The sequence below is a fragment of the Megascapheus bottae genome, chromosome 16 (assembly GCF_031878675.1).
Source record: "Megascapheus bottae isolate mThoBot1 chromosome 16, mThoBot2.hap1, whole genome shotgun sequence".
Classification (NCBI taxonomy): domain Eukaryota; kingdom Metazoa; phylum Chordata; class Mammalia; order Rodentia; family Geomyidae; genus Megascapheus; species Megascapheus bottae.
Window position 1 is genome coordinate 8189492 of NC_143524.1, and position 17727 is coordinate 8207218.

General features: G+C 40.5%; 1 protein-coding gene across 4 annotated transcripts in view; it reads left to right on the forward strand.

Moving 5' to 3' along the window:
- Patl1 (PAT1 homolog 1, processing body mRNA decay factor) overlaps nt 1-14203 on the forward strand; it is a 28904-nt gene extending 14701 nt beyond the window's left edge. For all 4 annotated transcript variants that reach the window (XM_090347611.1, XM_090347612.1, XM_090347614.1 and 1 more), the window contains 10 exons: nt 1037-1217; nt 2175-2298; nt 3636-3733; nt 4082-4141; nt 5777-5925; nt 8320-8479; nt 11217-11366; nt 11972-12063; nt 12150-12299; nt 12616-14203. In XM_090347611.1, the coding sequence (XP_090203737.1) occupies nt 1037-1217; nt 2175-2298; nt 3636-3733; nt 4082-4141; nt 5777-5925; nt 8320-8479; nt 11217-11366; nt 11972-12063; nt 12150-12299; nt 12616-12637 (1186 nt within the window). In that variant the 3' untranslated portion in view covers nt 12638-14203. The remainder of the gene's footprint in view (nt 1-1036; nt 1218-2174; nt 2299-3635; nt 3734-4081; nt 4142-5776; nt 5926-8319; nt 8480-11216; nt 11367-11971; nt 12064-12149; nt 12300-12615) is intronic.
- The last annotated feature ends 3524 nt before the right edge of the window (nt 14204-17727 follow it).

The following is a 17727-nucleotide window of genomic DNA, read 5'->3' on the forward strand; positions in this document are numbered from 1 at the left end:
GCCTTCTGAAGTAGTTAGGATTACAGATATGAGCCACCTCGCCCAGCTTTTAATAGCACTTTTTAAAGAAAGATCAAGCAGATTTAACCAAATACAAAATGTTTTTTCATTAAGATCAGATGTGGGTTAATTAGTTACAGTGTTTTCTGGAGTTTTTAATGTTTTATTTTTCAATGGGCTAAAAAAAATTATATAAACTTTAAAGTCAAATTGACCTGTGTTCCGACTGGGGTAAAGCTCAGTCTGCTGTGATTGGCTTGAACAAACAAGGTACTGCATTGATCCCCAGCACTTTAAGAAAAAATTGACCTGTATTCAAATATTCCTGTCACCAGGGATGCAGCTTTAATCTTCCTTGGCCTTAGTTTATTGTCCTAAGTGAAGGAACTTTAGATAGTTTGGGCAAAGTCGACGGGTAAAAGTGCTTAGCATATAAAAAGGTCTTCTAATTTTAGTTTTTATTTACTTGATCCTAAATCATATAGCTGTTTTGTCTTACATTCTATTAAGACTTCTTTTTCACTTTTATTAAAAACTAGATTAAAATATAAGCATACATGATAACATATAGAGTTATGAATACACATAGAAACTGATTAAAGGATGGCATACTTAGCGAAGGAGTCCAAAGGTGGAACTCCTCTGAACAACTAATGAGCTGTTTATCAAAGTGAATACCCGGAAGCAGGAACATGCTTGTGAGAGATGGGGAGGATAAGAAGAGGTACATAGATGGAAAGAAGAAGGCTGAATATAATACAATGTACATTTCAGTAATCTGTATTATATAAAAGTTGAACTATACAACTTGAAGGTAGGAACAGGAGGGGAAAAGTGGACAGAATGAATGTAAGGGTGACATTGACCAAAAGAAGCATTGTATTTATAACCAGGCTTGAGGAATTGTAACCTCTTTGTACAACATCACATCATAAAGCAAAGGAAGGTATTTCCTAACTGCCCGTTTTATTCCTGCTCTGCTAAAAAGGATGATTAAGCCACCTTGGAGTGATTGGTCATACATATTGTTTTCCAGTCAGCATCGGAATCTCAATGGTGCCGGAGATCGAGGAAGTCACCGGAGCAGTCACCAAGATCATCTCCGGAAGGATCCCTATGCCAATCTCATGTTGCAGAGGGAGAAGGATTGGGTCTCTAAAATCCAAATGATGCAACTACAAAGCACTGACCCCTACCTGGATGATTTTTATTACCAGGTACACCCTCAGTGCTAGTTTTTTTGTTTTCTCTTTTTTGTTTTGTTTTCATGGGGCTGGGTGTGTCGCTGATCTCTTCAGCTCAAAACTACCGACCTACCCCTGGAGCGACAGCACCACTTCCAGTTTTCTAGAGGTTAATTGGAGATAAGAATCTCACAGTCTTTAGTGCCCAGGCCCAACTTGGTGGTAGTTTTAAGGGTAACACTGTGGTCCCTCATGCTAGCTAGAAAGGATATTCACTTAAATACTGATGAAGTTAAATACTGGTAGGATTTTTATCTTCAAATGGGTGAAAACTGACTAAATCCTGTTTTCATGCTAGAAACTCTTTCAGTGTTCCCTAACTACGTTTTGGTTCTTTTTTTTTTTTTTTTTTTTGGCCAGTCCTAGAGCTTGAACTCAGGGCCTGAGCACTATCCTTGGGCTTTCTCAAGGCTAGAGCTCTACCACTTGAGCCACGGCACCACTTCCAGCTTATTCTATGTATGTGGTACTGTGGAATCCAACTCTAGTCGTCATGCATGCTAGGCAAGCACTCTACCGCTAGGCCAAAATCTGGCTCCATTTTTTTATTCTTTTTCTTTTGACAAGAGTAACCTCACTTTTATAGTTATAAATACTAGTGATGTACATTTAAAGACCTTTCCCTTGATTAACATTTATGAAATGGGAGTTTTTCTTGGGGTTTGAATGTTGGGGTTTTTCTTGACAAATTTGAATGGGGGTGAAGGGTTTATAAGTACTGGGGACTGACCCTGAGGCCTTGAACACACCAAGAACACATCTAGCCCAAAGGCTAGATTTGGTTTCTTTTTTTAAGTAAATACATTTTTAGCAATCTAACAAATTAGAGATCAGTATGTTTCTAGAGTTGACTGGTTGTGTTACTTAGAGTGGTACAAATATTTAATGGTCTGTGCTTGAGTTGCCAACTGAAATCATCTTTTGTGGTAGAACTACTTCGAAAAACTGGAGAAACTGTCTGCTGCTGAAGAAATGCAAGGGGATGGCCCCAGAAAGGAGCGCACCAAGCTCATCACCCCACAGGTGGCCAGGCTAGAGCATGCCTACAAGCCAGGTAAGGTCTCCGGCCCGCGGTGAGTGGAGCTGAAGATGCTGCTGAAGTCATGAAACATGTATCTCTATATGGATGGAGGGATAGTAGCAATGTTTGGAAATGATTTACAAAGGACCACTGTCCTTAGTAAATGGCAAGTTTAGTATAGAATGAATGGCCTGACAGGTGCTATCTTTTAAGTCCTTTCCTACTTGAAAAGAGTAATTTTGATTACTCTTGAAGTAGAACAGATGAAATACTTTAGATTTTTCTTTACTGTTTATTTTATCCTTGAATAGTTATACAAAGGGATTTCAGGTTAGATTTTTCTTCTGATAAATATTGTAACAAAATAAAATAAGTAAGCTGGGTGCTGGTGACTCAGGCCTATAATCCTAACTATTCAGGAGGCTGAGATCTAAGGATTATGGTTTGAAGCCAGTCCATAAGATTTATCTCCAGGGCCGGGAGTTTGGCCTAGTGCTTGCCTAGCATGCATAAAGACCCGGGTTCGATTCCTCGGTACCACATACATAGAAAAAAGCCGGAAGTGGTGCTGAGGCTCAAGTGGTAGAGCTCTAGCCTTGAGAAAGTCCAAGGACAGTGCTCAGGCCCTGAGCTCAAGCCCAGGACTGGCAAAAAAAAAAATAAAAATAAAAAAATAAAGGAGGTGAACTTCATTAAAAAAAAAAAAAAAAAGATTTATCTCCAGTTAACCATTAGAAAAAAAGTTGGAGATGGAGCTGTGGTTCAAGTGGTAGAATGCCAGCCTTGAGCAAAAAAGCCCAGGGACAGTGCTCAAGGCGAGTTCAAACTTCAGGACCAGCACCAAAAACTAAATGAAAATGAACTGGCATTGTAGCTCAAGTGGTAGAGAGCTAGCCTTGAGCTGAAGAGCTCAGGAACAGCACCCTATGACCAACCAAAAAAAAAAAAAAACTGAAGGAGAAAAGGTAGATTCTGATAAAAAGGCACAGTGGTGTATATTTGCAGTCCTAGCACACAGGAGATAGAAGCTAGAAGACTCCAAGTTTCAAGCTAGGCTAAGATATACGGCAAGAGGGAAGAGGAAACAGAATACAAATAATATGTAAACATTTACAGGGGCCAGGAGTTTAGCCTAGTGGTAGAGTGCTTGCCTAGTGTGCTCGAAGACCTGTATCACATACATAGAAAGAAGCCGTAAGTGGTGCCGGGCTCAAGTAGTAGAGCTCTAGCCTTGAGAAAGCCCAAGGACAGTGCTCAGGCCCTGAGTTCAAACCCCAGGACTGGCAAAAAAAAAAAAAAAAATGCAAAGCCAAGAATTGTTACCTGCTTATACTGTTGAGTTTTTTATTGAAATTACTTTGTCCTTGCAGTGCAATTTGAGGGCTCTTTGGGGAAGCTCACTGTCTCTAGTGTGAACAATCCTCGAAAAATGATTGATGCTGTTGTGACATCTCGGAGTGAGGATGATGTAAGTATCAAGAGTTGTGTATTTGAGGACATCTGGATTATCGTCAGTCCTTTGTGACACTGGGATGAGATGAGGCTTTGTGGAATAGAGGGCAGAAATCTTAACTAGGTGCTTCTAGCTATGCACAATACCTATTCACACCATTTTGCTGTTTAAAATAATTACTATTTTCTGTTTTTTCAAATTTTCCTGTATCTTCATCTTTTATGACTCTTAATTACCATTTACCTGTGAAATTAGTGTGTGATTTAATTCAGTCAAATCTAGTACCTTAAGTAAAACTGTAAGTGTATATTGGGTAAATTGTTCTTAGCAAAACTGAATTTATACTATTGTTCTTTTTTTTAGGAGACAAAGGAAAAACAGGTTCGAGACAAAAGAAGGAAAACCCTTGTCATAATTGAAAAAGTAAGTTCTAGAATTTTTTGCTATAGTTTCAAATAGGAAAAGGTAAAGTGAGCAGTTACCATTTTTTAAGAAACATTAATTATATAAAAGGGTTTTATTGTGATGTTTATGTGCATGCAGACAATGTATTTTGGTCAACACTGATCAGATTCACTCTATCTGCATTAGCTCTCTCAGCATGTTCCTCTTCCCCCCCTTGTAGCAGTTTGTAGTGAATTTAATTATGCTCTTCTCATAAATATATGATATACTTTGTTCATATTTAAACTGTCCCTTCAGTGTCCTATGATTGTAATTAAAAATATATATATATTTGGGGGGTTGGGAGGCCACTCCTGGGGCTTGAACTCAGGGCTTGGGTGCTGACCCTGAGTTTCTCTGTGCTCAAGGCCAGCACTCTACCACTTGAGCCACAGCACTACTTAATGGCTTTTTCTGAGTAGCTTAATGGAGAAGAGTCTCACATACTTGCTTGCCATAGCTGGCTTCGGACCATGATCCTCAGCCTCCTGAGTAGCTAGGATTTACAGGCGTGCTATACAGGTGCCCCTCTAAGAATGTATTCTTGTTACATGCCTAAATTACTAGTTCCCAATGGAAACCATTACAGTATACTTGGCCAGTGTATCATGGAGAGAATGCTGCTGTTGAAGTTGGAAGTACTTGGGTTTTATTCAGATTTGCCGTTATAAGCTGAGTACCTTCAGGCAGATCACTTTCCTAAATTCTCGGAAAAAAATTAGAATAAATAAAATTGCGTTGTTCTGAGCTGGACTCAGGAGGCTGAAATCTGAGTATCATGGGTTGAGCCATCCTGAGCAGGAAAGTTTTTCAGACTTTTACCTATAACTAACCACCAAAAACCTGGAAGTAGAGCTGTGGCCCAAGTGGTAGAGTGCTAACATTGAGCCAAAAAAAAAGCTGAAGGACAGTGCCCAGCATTCACAAACACATGCATTGTGTGTGTGTGTGCGCGTGCGTGCATGTGTGTGTGTTATCATATATATATTCTGCCTGTGGCTTAAGTCACTTCACATATAATTATTGGGCACTCGCTTGGTGCTTAAAAAAATGAGCTACAGAAATAGTTGTTTATAAAGTACAGATAATGGCATTGTAAGACCATGCAACGTAATGGTTCAAAGGACAGACTTTCCAGGATGCAACTCATTCCTTTTCCATTTCTGCCTGAGGTGGTGACTTGGGCACAAGTTATTTAATCTTCGTGGAGTGATTATAGTAGTACCTTCATTGGGCTGTGGTAAGTGTTCAGTTAGGTCAGTGGCTGGTACCCTGAAGTAAACTATTAACATTTTTGTTGGTATGAAGGATGACCAGTGGCAACAATATAAAATGCTTGTGTTGTAGTGTAATGTTTGCTGTAAACATTAGAAATTTCATTATCTTTACCTGCTAATTTGGAGGTCAGTGAGGAACCAAGAATAGTGTTGAAACAATTGTTTAAGTTCACAATGTTCTCTGTGTATTTTAAAGAGCATCTCCCCTCCCCATCTTAGTCTTTGTATGAGATTTCAATTCTTATTTCTTGACTAGATAATCTAAAGTATAAAGTTGTTTATATGATACCCTTTGGTCCTGACCTAGTGTACTGTGACTGTTCTGTCTCATCCATAGACCTATAGCTTACTCCTTGACGTGGAGGATTATGAAAGGCGCTATCTCCTAAGCCTAGAAGAAGAACGGCCTTCCCTGATTGAAGAAAGGAAGCACAAAATCTGTAGCATGTATGACAACTTGAGGGGTAGATTGCCTGGACAAGAGAGGTGAGCAGTGCTGGGAATGTGGCTTAGTGGTAGAGTGCTTGCCTAGCATGCATGAAGCCCTGGATTCTATTCCGCAGTACCATATAAACAGGAAAATCTGCAAGTGACACTGTGGCTCAAGTAGTAGAATGCTAGCTTGGAGCAAAAAGCAGCTCAGAAACAGTGCCCAGGCTCTGAGTTCAAGCCCTAGGATTGCCCACTGCCCCTTCCCAACCCCCTACCCCCAAGAAAAGAGGTAAGTATTGTATACTCTAAGGAATAAAAGTAATAAATTCCTTCCTTTAGCCAAACTGAGTTTTACACACTCCTGCTTTCTGGTTTGCTCCCTCTTGCCTCTAAGCTCAGAATCTTCTCCCTCTCCTCTCTTCTCCCTCTCCCTTTCTCTCTCTCTCTCTCTCTCCCTCTCTCCCTCTCTCTCTCTCTCTCTCTCTCTCTCCCTCCCTCCCTCCCTCCCTCCCTCCCTCCCTCCCTTCCTCCCTCCCTCCCTCCCTCTCTCCCTCCCTCCCTCCCTCTCTCTGTCTCTCTCCTTCCCTCCCTCTGTCCTTAAATTCAGGGCCTGGGAGCTGTCCCTGAGTTTTTCTGCTCAGTGCTAGTACTGTACCACTTTGAACCACAGTGCCACTTCCTGTTTTCTGGTTTTTCCTGCTGGGGTTGACTTTGAACCATGATCCTTAGATCTCAGCCTCCTAAGTAGCTAGGATTACAAGCATGAGCTGCCACCACCTGGCTGCTCAGAATCTTTGGCTAAACTCAAATGCCACTTCACATAAAACATTGCATCATCTAGGGGAAAGGCTGTATTTTAACAGAGTTCATGTATTCAATCAATACAAATTTAGTATCTACTAGAAGCTGTGCAGGGTGCCAAAGAGATAGTTGGGGGACATTTTATATTTCTGGTTTATAGTTTTCTTCTCATTAGCTTCTTTTTTATTAGCATCAATTGACATATCCAAGTAAGTGTTGCCATGGGCTCAAAGTGGTAGAGTGCTAGCCTTTAGCAAAAAAAGCTCAGGGTCAACATCCAGCCCCAGTGTTCGAGTCCCATGACTGACAGAAAATAAGGTTGACTTATCAGTGTATATCTTGATCAGACTCACACTGTTACTCTCTTTCTTCTTTCTCTTTCCAAAGCAATCTCATCAAACTCCATTATTCTCTGCATAGATACACATAAAGATATAGATACACATAAAGGTATTTTGGCCGTACTTACTTTCCTTCAGCTGGCACTGGTATCCAGTCTCCTTTGTGGAATGTTTTGCATTTCTTCTAGTGCATGCTAATTATTCACAGAACTTTCATTGTGATAGTTCACACATGTATATACTTTAATTAGATTGACCCCTCCACCCCATGCTTTATGATTATACTTGTAGTCATGGCTACTCAGGAGGCTAGGCTGGAGGTTCAAAGAACCCATGCAGTCAAGAGTCCACAAGACTTCATCTCCAACTAACCAGCAAAAAGCTGAACTAGAGGTATAGCTTAAGTGGTAAAGGCACAAGGAATGAGTAAGAAAAGTGGAACCCTGAATTCATCAGGTGTGAGCCACTGGCGCCTATCATGTTAGTTATTTTTTTTAGATAAGGTCTCAGTTTATGCCTGTGCTAGCCTGAACTGTAGTCCTCCTGTTTGTGTTTACCCCCGTCTCTAGAATGAAAGGTACAAACCACCAGACCCAGCCATTATTCTTCCCCTATTAATAGGAACGATAAACAAATGCCACCTTACCCAGCCATTGGTTAACATGGAGTTTCAGACTTTTTACTTGGCTTGCCTCAAATCATAATCCCATGGTCTCTGACCCACAAGCAGCTAGGATTTGAGACTTGATATACACAGCCATGGGCACATTTTTTAAGGAAAAACTATGTAAGATACAGTAGACAGGGTGTGTCTTTACCTTACTACCTTAAAACTTAGAAATTGATTGTGAAGTTATATTTTTATTTTCGATAATATTTTTTCAGATTGCTTTATTAACCATGTTATCTTTATATAGTTGTTTAAATTTAATAATGAAGAAATAGAGCTGTTCAAGTGGTATAGTGCTTGCCTTGAGCAAAAACACTCATGGACAGCACCCAGACCCTGAGTTCGAGCCAGGACTAGCCAAAAAAAAAAAAAAGGAAGATCATGCATGTAGTTAAACCATATGTTCTTAGCATATAATTTGTGAAATGATAATTCTCTACCTTGGTGAAACTTGAAGTTTTACTTTTTGTTGAGTTAAGGTTGAAGAAGTAATTCTTACTGTTTTTTTTTACTACAGATAAATGTAAGAGTGAAAATGAGTGCAGTGTATTTGTTCGGTGACATCTAAGTGGGGGAAAATGAGGATCTCCTAAAATGCTGCTGCTGACACAAGTTGGCATTTTTCTTCCCTTGTAGGCCAAGCGATGACCACTTTGTACAGATCATGTGTATCCGAAAAGGGAAGAGAATGGTTGCCCGCATTCTCCCTTTTCTGTCCACAGAGCAAGCAGCTGACATTCTCATGACAACTGCTAGGAACCTCCCTTTCCTTATCAAGAAGGATGCACAAGATGAGGTGATCTGCCTTGTGGATATTATGCCACACCTTTGTTTTTCCTCTCCTTCTTCCTTCTATGTTGCTTTGTCCTCTTTGGCAAATAGGATTCAATTAATTACAGCAAAACCTTAAGAACTCTAGGCCTGCCTTTTTAATCCCATATTTGACCAAACAGACCATGTCTCTAACAGAAGAAATCAGTAATTTTGTCTTACTTGAGAAATTATATTCTATGTCCAATTTATTTGGGAATCAGATAATTCTACCCTACCTCAGAATTCTGAATGAAAATTTATAGTAGCCAAATCAGAATGTTGATGTTTTAACAGGGTTCCTATCTGAATTAGGTGCTTTGAAAAGTTGGGAAATTCCTGATCTTGGTTATTTTTTCTGGATATAAAGTATCATTATTGGGCTATTACCAATAGCTTAATATTAGCCAATATTAAGCTTAATAGAATAGACTCCCCCCAAATAGTCACACCAGTGCTTTTAAATAATTCTATCATGATTTAAACTTGGCTTGAAACTTGACATTTAGAACATACCTGTCAAGTCTGGGTTTTCATTAGACTTTTCTCTGCTCATCCATATAATAGCTCTTGAAAAATTAACAAAATTAGCAAATTCAACACATTAGTTAAATAATTAAGACAAAACTAATTTCTGAGATTTAGAATTTAAAAAATATGTGTTAGTGAACTTAAGTTGATTACAGTTGAGTTAGCTATTGTCTGGGTATTTACAAATGATGCTAGTATATCTTGTTAGTGGGATACAATGAAAGAGTTGGAAATGATTCATTCTAACCTTTGAAATTTAATCTCTATAGAAATGAATGAGATGTAGATAGTAGATGTTTAGATATTACCATTAGAAAAAAATGTGATAGGATAAAGTAAGTACATTTTAAGAGGATTCCAGGAATGAAATGGCCTGGCGGAAAATTTAAGACTATGAGGGTTTTTTCCTAGAAAAAAAAAGATGAAAAAGTTTAGCTACTGTATAGCAGACACACTGTAGACAACAAGGCAGTAGGCACTCTGTTCTCATAATCTCCCAGGAACTCAATATGGAAAGCTGGCTTGGGAGAGCTTTATTAAGCAGATACTAATGAAGTACTTCTGCGTACCTGGCACTACATTAGTGCTAGTTGATAGGAGCTAGCATTAAATTCATGCCTTTGTAGCGCTTTCTTGCTAGTGAGAGAAACAGGTAAAAATCTTAGTGTGGCCGTGTTTAGCCACGTGCATTATAGATCACATCTCTAAAAACCATTCTCTTGAAGCAATAGTCTGAGGTATGAAAGATACAAGATAATCCCATAGGGAGGAAGCTAGCAGATTACAAGTGTGCTCTGATGTACAATCCAACTTGATGGGATTGTTGGCCAGAAGTAGGATAATTTATATTCTAAAAACTACAGCTAGACTGAAATTAATTTCATTTAATCAGTTCTTAATACCAAGAATTACACATTTCTCAAGTTGTCACTGGAAAACAAGCAATCTAGCCTGACAGTCATCCTTACCTGCTAAATGCTTTAGTTAAAAAATGGGTAGAAAATATTAGAATGGTTGGCAAGCTGACATCTGAACCCAGTAATGCAGTCTTAACACAGTATAAGCAGGACACCCAAGCACTATATGCTTCTTGGAATAGAAAGCCTGCAGCTCTAGCCATGAAGATTTCCCTTACCTCTTCCCTGTTGAACTTGAGTGTAGTTGAACATAAAATTCTAACCATCAGCTAATTGCAGCAAATGGCAGAGATCCAAATGACTCACAGTTTCTTCAACAAATAAATGGCAGGAGGAGATGGACAGCGACAGGAGACCTATTCTGGTCTTTAAAACCTTATCAAGCAAATGTAGTCAGTGTATCTTGTTTGAATTATGATTAGAACAAGCCATGGGCTAAAAGATTCTTGAAACAAGTGAAGAAATTCAAACTCAGTTATAGTGAGAAATTATTAAGTTAGATGTAATATTGTGGGAGATGATATGATATACCAGAGAAACAGCCTCGATAAAATTAGAATGTTGATAATTTGGCTGTTGAAGATGGCTAAAACTTTTAGAGGTGAACCACAGAAAGTAATGTGGTGTCTATCCTTGGATAGCATTTCAATAAATACCACTAATTTTATAACTTGAACATGGAGTAGCCTGCAAAATACCTTAGATTTTCTCTCATGGTGTATAACCTGCTTTTACTAAAAACTTCGTACCTTTCTAGTTTGGGCCAGGTGGCAAGAAGTTAAAATGGTTAGTTCCTATCTCTAGGTTCTAGCTGTATGATTCTGAACACTCAATTTCTCATCACTTCTCTAGTACTTCATCTTTTCTTTGCTGAGGTTCTATAAAGCGAAAACAAGATGCAAGTGGTTCTAAAAACACTTGTCAATTCTGTAGCACTCTGAACTTAAAGAGTGCTTTACAATTTATTGTAAGTGCCGCTTAGCTATGTCTTCCCCACTGCATTCTGGATCCATGAGAGATGGTTCTGCTTACCATTTGTTTTTAGCCAGTTTTAATGTTTGTGGAACAAGCTAAACTATTGGGATTTAACTGTGAATCTTGGTGTGTGAAACAAGAGCTTAACATCAGATACATAAGTCATGAAGTGTAATGCAAATTGAGATGAATCCATTATTGAGACCCTAGTCATACCTGCTAGACTTTTTTCTTCTAAAATCTTGCCTCAGTTAAGCATCCTTCCAGACCGAATGTAATGTTTTCATGTATTTCTTATAGGTGCTGCCGTGTTTATTGAGTCCCTTTTCTCTCCTCCTCTATCATCTTCCATCAGTGACTGTCACCAGCCTTCTGCAACAGCTAATGAACCTACCTCAAAGTGCACCAGCACCCTCCAACCCTCACCTCACTGCTGTGCTTCAGAACAAGGTGAGCATGCCTTTTGCATCCCTGAACTTTGTGAGGCCTTTGAACTTGAGTTACAGATCAGAATAATGGCTACATGGAAATAGGTTTTGGATGGTCTTGTTTGGTTTGGGTTTTTGTTTTTTTGTTGTTGTTTGGCTTGGTATGTAGTATGGGTACTTGTTAAAGGGCCGCTTTGTATACAGTAGAAGTGAAAATACTTTTTTGTATGCTTTGTTTTGTTTTCCTATGAACCTCATTCCTGTCATTTTGGTTCTTGTAAATAGGAGAAAAGCCAAATCTCAACTTAGGCAGGGAGGAAAAGACACCTTTTACCTCAGATTCGACACAGGAATGCTGGGCTCTGTCTTGGGCTCTTTTGGGTTCCACTGGCTGTGCTAGGTTGCTATTGTGCCAGAAGTGAAGCTTAGAGAAAGGCACAGTTAGAGGCCTGGGGCTGTCTGATCTCCTCTGGCTTCACAGAAATGTGCAGCAGAGAGACCATCTGTTTCCCAGCCTGTGGCAGGTTCCCATCTCCTGCAGTGAGGTGGCTGCATTCCCTCTTTCTCTTCCAGTTTGGCCTGTCACTGCTCCTTGTCCTCCCACTGCATTCCCTCTTTCTCTTCCAGTTTGGCCTGTCACTGCTCCTTGTCCTCCTGAGCCGTGGGGAAGACCTACAGAGTTCAGACCTTGCTACAGAATCTACACAGAATAACCAGTGGTTAGTATTGACTGTATTTCTGTCCTGCTTGTAGGTAACCCTTGTTTTACTTTGCTTTGCTCATTATTTGGGGTTTTCCCTACTAGGACAGAGATGATGTTCATGGCAACCCGAGAACTTCTACAGATTCCCCAAGCTGCTCTGGCCAAGCCAATCTCTATACCCACCAACCTAGTGTCCCTTTTCTCTCGCTATGTTGACCGGCAGAAATTGAACTTGCTGGAGACAAAACTACAGTAAGTTTAAACAGGGGAAGTCCGTGTTTTGCTGAAGTTGGTACTTGGAAAGGGTGGGAGGGTGAGATGAACTGAGTTGGGTAGAAGTGGAAAGGGTGGGGGGTGAGATGAACTGAATTGGGTGGAAAAGGTTGAAGGCTTGGATGAAACCTATAGTGTTTAACAGTGCCTTCAGAGAAGCGGTCCAATGTCGAGCATGGAGAAATACCTTGGGTGCTTTCTTTTGAGAATTTTCATGAAGATGTAACTTTAAAGCAGAAGATTGCTGTTCTATTTATACCATCCTATTTCTCTTTTTCTCTCTTTATATCCTCAGGCTAGTTCAGGGGATTCGGTAGAAGATCTGCAGATGTGCCCTGTACCTCCTTTTGGCTGCCACTTGCACTGCTGCCAACACCAATGGAGTGTTTTTAATAAGGGAGGGAAGGTAGCTTATTCCCCAAAGCAAAGTCTGGGAGCAATTCCTGTTTTCAGGGGTTGTCCCCAGATGCCAGGGATGTTTCCCCACTGCTCTATGAAATTTGGCCAGGTGATACTTCTGCTGGTTTCTTCTTTACCTTCTATGTTACACTTCTGCATGTCCTGCCTTTATGCAACTCTTCTCAATTTTGCGTTTTCTTTGCCCTAGAGATACAAATATAAAATCTCCCTTCATCCCACCACACCACTACTCCAATTCAAGTAGATCGTAGCCTGCCAGTGGATCTGTTCCCTCATCCCACTGAAGTCTTTTATTGTCCCATACTAATATGACTATAGGAGAGCTAATTAAGTAAAGTCAAGACATTTACACACACATCACCCTATCATACTTTTACATGGTCTCCATTGGATCCTTAGGGAATGAGCTTTAGACTGAATCATATTAGGTTGACACATACCTCCTTCTAAATACAAACCAGTTGGCATATTTTTAACATTTCTGTTCCATCTTGTAATTTGGTGAGTTCTACTTGTTTTCATAGAAATACAGGGTATACAGCATGTCTGATGAGGGAAGAATTCTTCATCAGCTGATGCCCAGCTCTAGGCTGAGAAGTCCTTTTACTCCTCCCACCTGTCTCCTTTGGTCTGCTCCCTTCCCACCTTCCCCCCCTTTAGTGGAAACAGCACACGGTTAAGCCTGTTACTGGTAGAAAAACACCGTACTTGAGCCTGTCCCCTCAAGTGCATTTAACAGTACCCAAGAGGGTCCTCACGAACAGCCTGCTTCTGCAGTGTAGCTCTGCACACTTGCACTGTCTTCCTGTGATGACTTCAGTAAGCCATGCTTGTACTTCTCTCTTCCCCTTTTTGTTATCAAGTAGAAACCCCCAAACGTAGCCATGGAAGCTAAGCTTGGCCAGCTCTGCTCTTCAGTCTCCTCCACCCCTGAGCAGAGCTGCCCTTCAGCTGCTCATTCTCACCCATGCCCCGTTCACACAGGCAGCCAGGGGCCTGGGTGTGAATCTCAGCAGGGACAGCCTGCCATTATCTTTTTTACTTATTTACCCTTCTGCCATTCAGCAATCAACCAGGATAAGGGGTTTTGCTCCCTCGTGATTATAGTCCTGAAAAAGAAAATAAATAATCTTGAGTTTTATATTCCCATCTTGCTCTACTCTCTGCTGTTCTCACCTTTTTGAATGTAGTCAGGGGACAGGCTATGATATTTAAAGAGAATAAACGTTTTGCACATACATGTATTGTACAACAGCAGACCCCTCTGTTCTAACCAGCTGTCCCTTCTTGCCTTCCTTCTGTTCTGTAGCCCAGTGATGCCACCTACTGACCACTTCCACCATGCGCCTTTCCCTCCTTCCCCTCCCAGCCTATCAAGTGAACACTTGATTACTACTTCTTCCTTCCCGTGCTTTATCTTTTTGTTCGGTTCTAATTAATGAAAATAAAAGTTTCTAAATTTACATTTTTATAGGGTATTGTAAATAAAAACAAATTGTATACTTGAAAATGTGTATTTCCACTTTTTCAGTACTGAACTGATGTTAATATATTTCTAGTATATTTCAATGTATGTTAAGACTCTTTATAGTGGGGATTCATAAGGGTATTGTTACTGGCACTGGGGTATGAAATCATTGCCAACGTGCATGCTAAGCGGGCATTCAGCATGTCTTGACCCTTTTTTGTACTGATTATTTTTGAAACAAAGTGTCTTACTTTCTGCCCAGGCATAGTTTCAGTGGTAGTCTCATGCTATTATACCCAGCTTCTTCATTAAGATGGAGTCTCACAGAATTTTCTGCTTGGGAGGCTTGGAACCATTGCCCTCCCAATTTCAATCTCCCATTTAATTTAGAATGATGGGTGCATGCCACTGTGGCCAGTTATGGTTTAAGGGGCTTTCATGTGATACAAGAGGTAGGATTGATTGGAATACAAGGTATGTGGAGACCCAACAATGAAATCTCCTTGCTGGGCATGATGGTACATTGCCCATAATCCCTCTATTCCAGGCAAAGGCCAGAGGATTGTGAGTTGAGAGCTGGCCAGGCCTACATAGAGATACCCATCTTTAAAAGAAAATGGAGGGCTGGGAGTTTGGCCTAGTGGTAGAGTGCTTGCCTAGCATGCACGCAGGCATACATAGAAAAAAGCCAGAAGTGATGCTGTGGCTCAAGTGATAGAGTTCTAACCTTGAGAAAACCCAAGGACATTGCTCAGGCCCTGAGCTCAATGCCCAGGACTGGCAAAAAAAAAAAAAAAAAAAAAAAGGAAAAGATTAATCAACTTCTAAAGGGACTGGCTTATTTCAATTGTCTCAGACTTGAGTATCATTTTTTACTTGGAAAATACTCAAGAGGTACAGTCAAGAAAAAGGCAAGCCTGGGCACGGTCACTCATACCTGTAATCCTACCTACTCAGGAGGCTGAGATCTGAGGATGGTGTTCAAAGCCAGCCCAGGTGCTAAAGTCTGAGACGCTCTTATCTTCAATTAACCACCATAAAACCAGAAGTGGCGCTGTGGCTCAAGTGGTAGAGCACTAGCCTTGAGCTGAAGAGCTCAGGGACAATGTGTAGGCCCAGAGGCAGTCTCACAACTGACCAAAAAAAAAAAAAAAAACAGTCAGTGGGAAGGGAGGTAGTTGGGCATCACTGGGCACTGCTTGCTCATGGGCGCTTTTCCTAATGAGCAGAGTCCTTGAGGTCACATAGCTTGCCTGCAGGGACACAGCTAGTAGGTAGCTGAGCAGGGTCCTCAGGCAGAATGTTACTGCTTTGAGGCCTGAGGCTGTGGCAAAGCCAAGAAAGCAGCTTCAGCATGTACTCATTGTTCTTCACCTCTGCCATTTAAAAAAAAAAGCAAACAGTTTTTCCCAAGAGCACTTGGTGAATTCTAATGCGAAACGACTGAAAATAGTTTGTAATACTTGGGCCCGTGTTCTTCGTAAAGAAACATAATCCTAATTCATGTTAACTCAACATAAAGATGGCTTCTTGTGCATTGAGGTATAGGGCAGACAGCTCAGAGCTGGTTTAATGGCTCACTGAGGTCCTGTCTTTGTGAAGTTTTGTTTCCAGATGTCTAGCGATTACAACTACATTCTAGGCAGAAAGATGGAGAAGGATGAGAGGTACAAGGGGCAGCCCAACTTTTAAGAAGTAGTTTTTCAGAAGTTGCTCAAGCTGTCTTCATGCTTCCCTGTTAGGTGGAGAAGTCGTGAAAAATGAGCTTTGCTTTTTCTGACACTGCAAGTGTGTGTCAAGTTCATGTCATGTTCTTCCTTTAAATGCAAACACCTTCCTTTAAACATTCATTTTAAAGAGACATAAGTGCTCAGAAATATAAAAAGAATCCCTCAAACCTTCCAGATGTTGTATATGGTTATACCTAATATTTTAGAAGCTCTAATAAGTATTTGGCACTTATGTATTCATTTGGTAGAGCTACTGCAGTGACTATATAGATTTTTTTTTTTCTCACAGTTCTGGAGATTAGAAATCCAAGATCAAGGTACTGGCGCAGTGGATGTAGTAGTGTGAGGTCTCCCTAGCTTCTGTCTTAGCATGCTCTTCCCTTCCTTTGCTTCCTGGTCTCTTAGAGAGACACCAGCCCTGGGACTAGAAGCCACCCTTCTGACCTTGTTTTGATTAAGTACTTCTTTGAAGATCCCATCTCCAAATATAGTAAAATGCTCATAGTATTGGAGGTTAGAACCAAATCAGCCCCATAACATGACAGAAAGCAGATGATAAATGAAAGGTAAACACAATGGTAAAACTAGTTAATCCACTCAATATAAGACAAAGGAGCATTTTCCTATATCCTTCCTATATCCTATCTCACATGAACATTCCAGAGAGGACTGTTCCAAATCAATTTGCAAAGAGTTTATTTCCTGAGTCATTTTGTTTCTGAAGTCTTGGGGCTTGAACTCAAGGCCTGGGAACTGTCCCTGGAAATTTTTTTGCTCAAGGCTAGTGCTCTAACACTTAAACCACTGCTTCAATTCTGGTTTTCTGGTGGTTAATTGGAGGTCAGAGTCTCACATTCCTCGAGTTGACTTCGAACCATGATCCTCAGATCTCAGCTTCTTAAGTAGCTAGCATGACAGGTGTGAGCCACCATCACCGGGCCTCAAACTTGCTCTTGTCTCTGGAACTCCTGAACTGCTGTCCCCTCATCACTATTCCATCTCTAATTAAATGTCACCTGTCATCAAGGCTTCCTGTGGCTACTCTCTAAAGCACCATTCCTCCTCTCACACGGTTATTCTTTCATCTTCTCCACTGTCCCTGTCTCCTTCAGAAAGTTAGACATGCCACAACGGTGGCTTAGCTTGTTTACCACTTCTGTAAGCAAGGGCCTGTCTGACTTAATCCTATTATTCCTGACTTCAAGGCCACTGTGATAAAGTGAGAGACAATGTATTTCAAAATGGGCCTTCAGTAACAAACTCTAAAATCTGGATAGCCTTTTACATTTGGTTTCTTAATAACATAATTATTTCACAAGCAGATGCTTGTGGATTGCCTGCTACGTGCTGACTTTGTGGGAAATTTTGGAGTACGTGGTACCTTCTATGTGTGGTAGCCAAACCCGTCGTGACTTAAGACACCTTTCAAAACACTGGAATGGAAGAAGAGCAGAAGGAAGGCATGTCGTTTGTTTCAAAATATTTATAGGATGACTGACAGCTGCATTCTCTTGCTCTTGCTCTTACCTGTTTCAACTGGTCCTGATAATTACAACCTGAATCCACTTCCTCCCATTTTTTTTGTTTTTGTTTTTGGCTTTATTTTTAACATTCTCAAGGAGGGATTGTTTAATTTGCCTTCTGAAAGTGAAGACAGTGAGATCTACCTCGGATATAACAGATTTTAGCTGCTTCAATTTGAAACATAGGTCTGGAATAGGAGACTTTTCATAGCCAGGATACAAAGCCAACTTTTAGTCCTTACCAGATGAGTGCTCTAGGTGGTCAG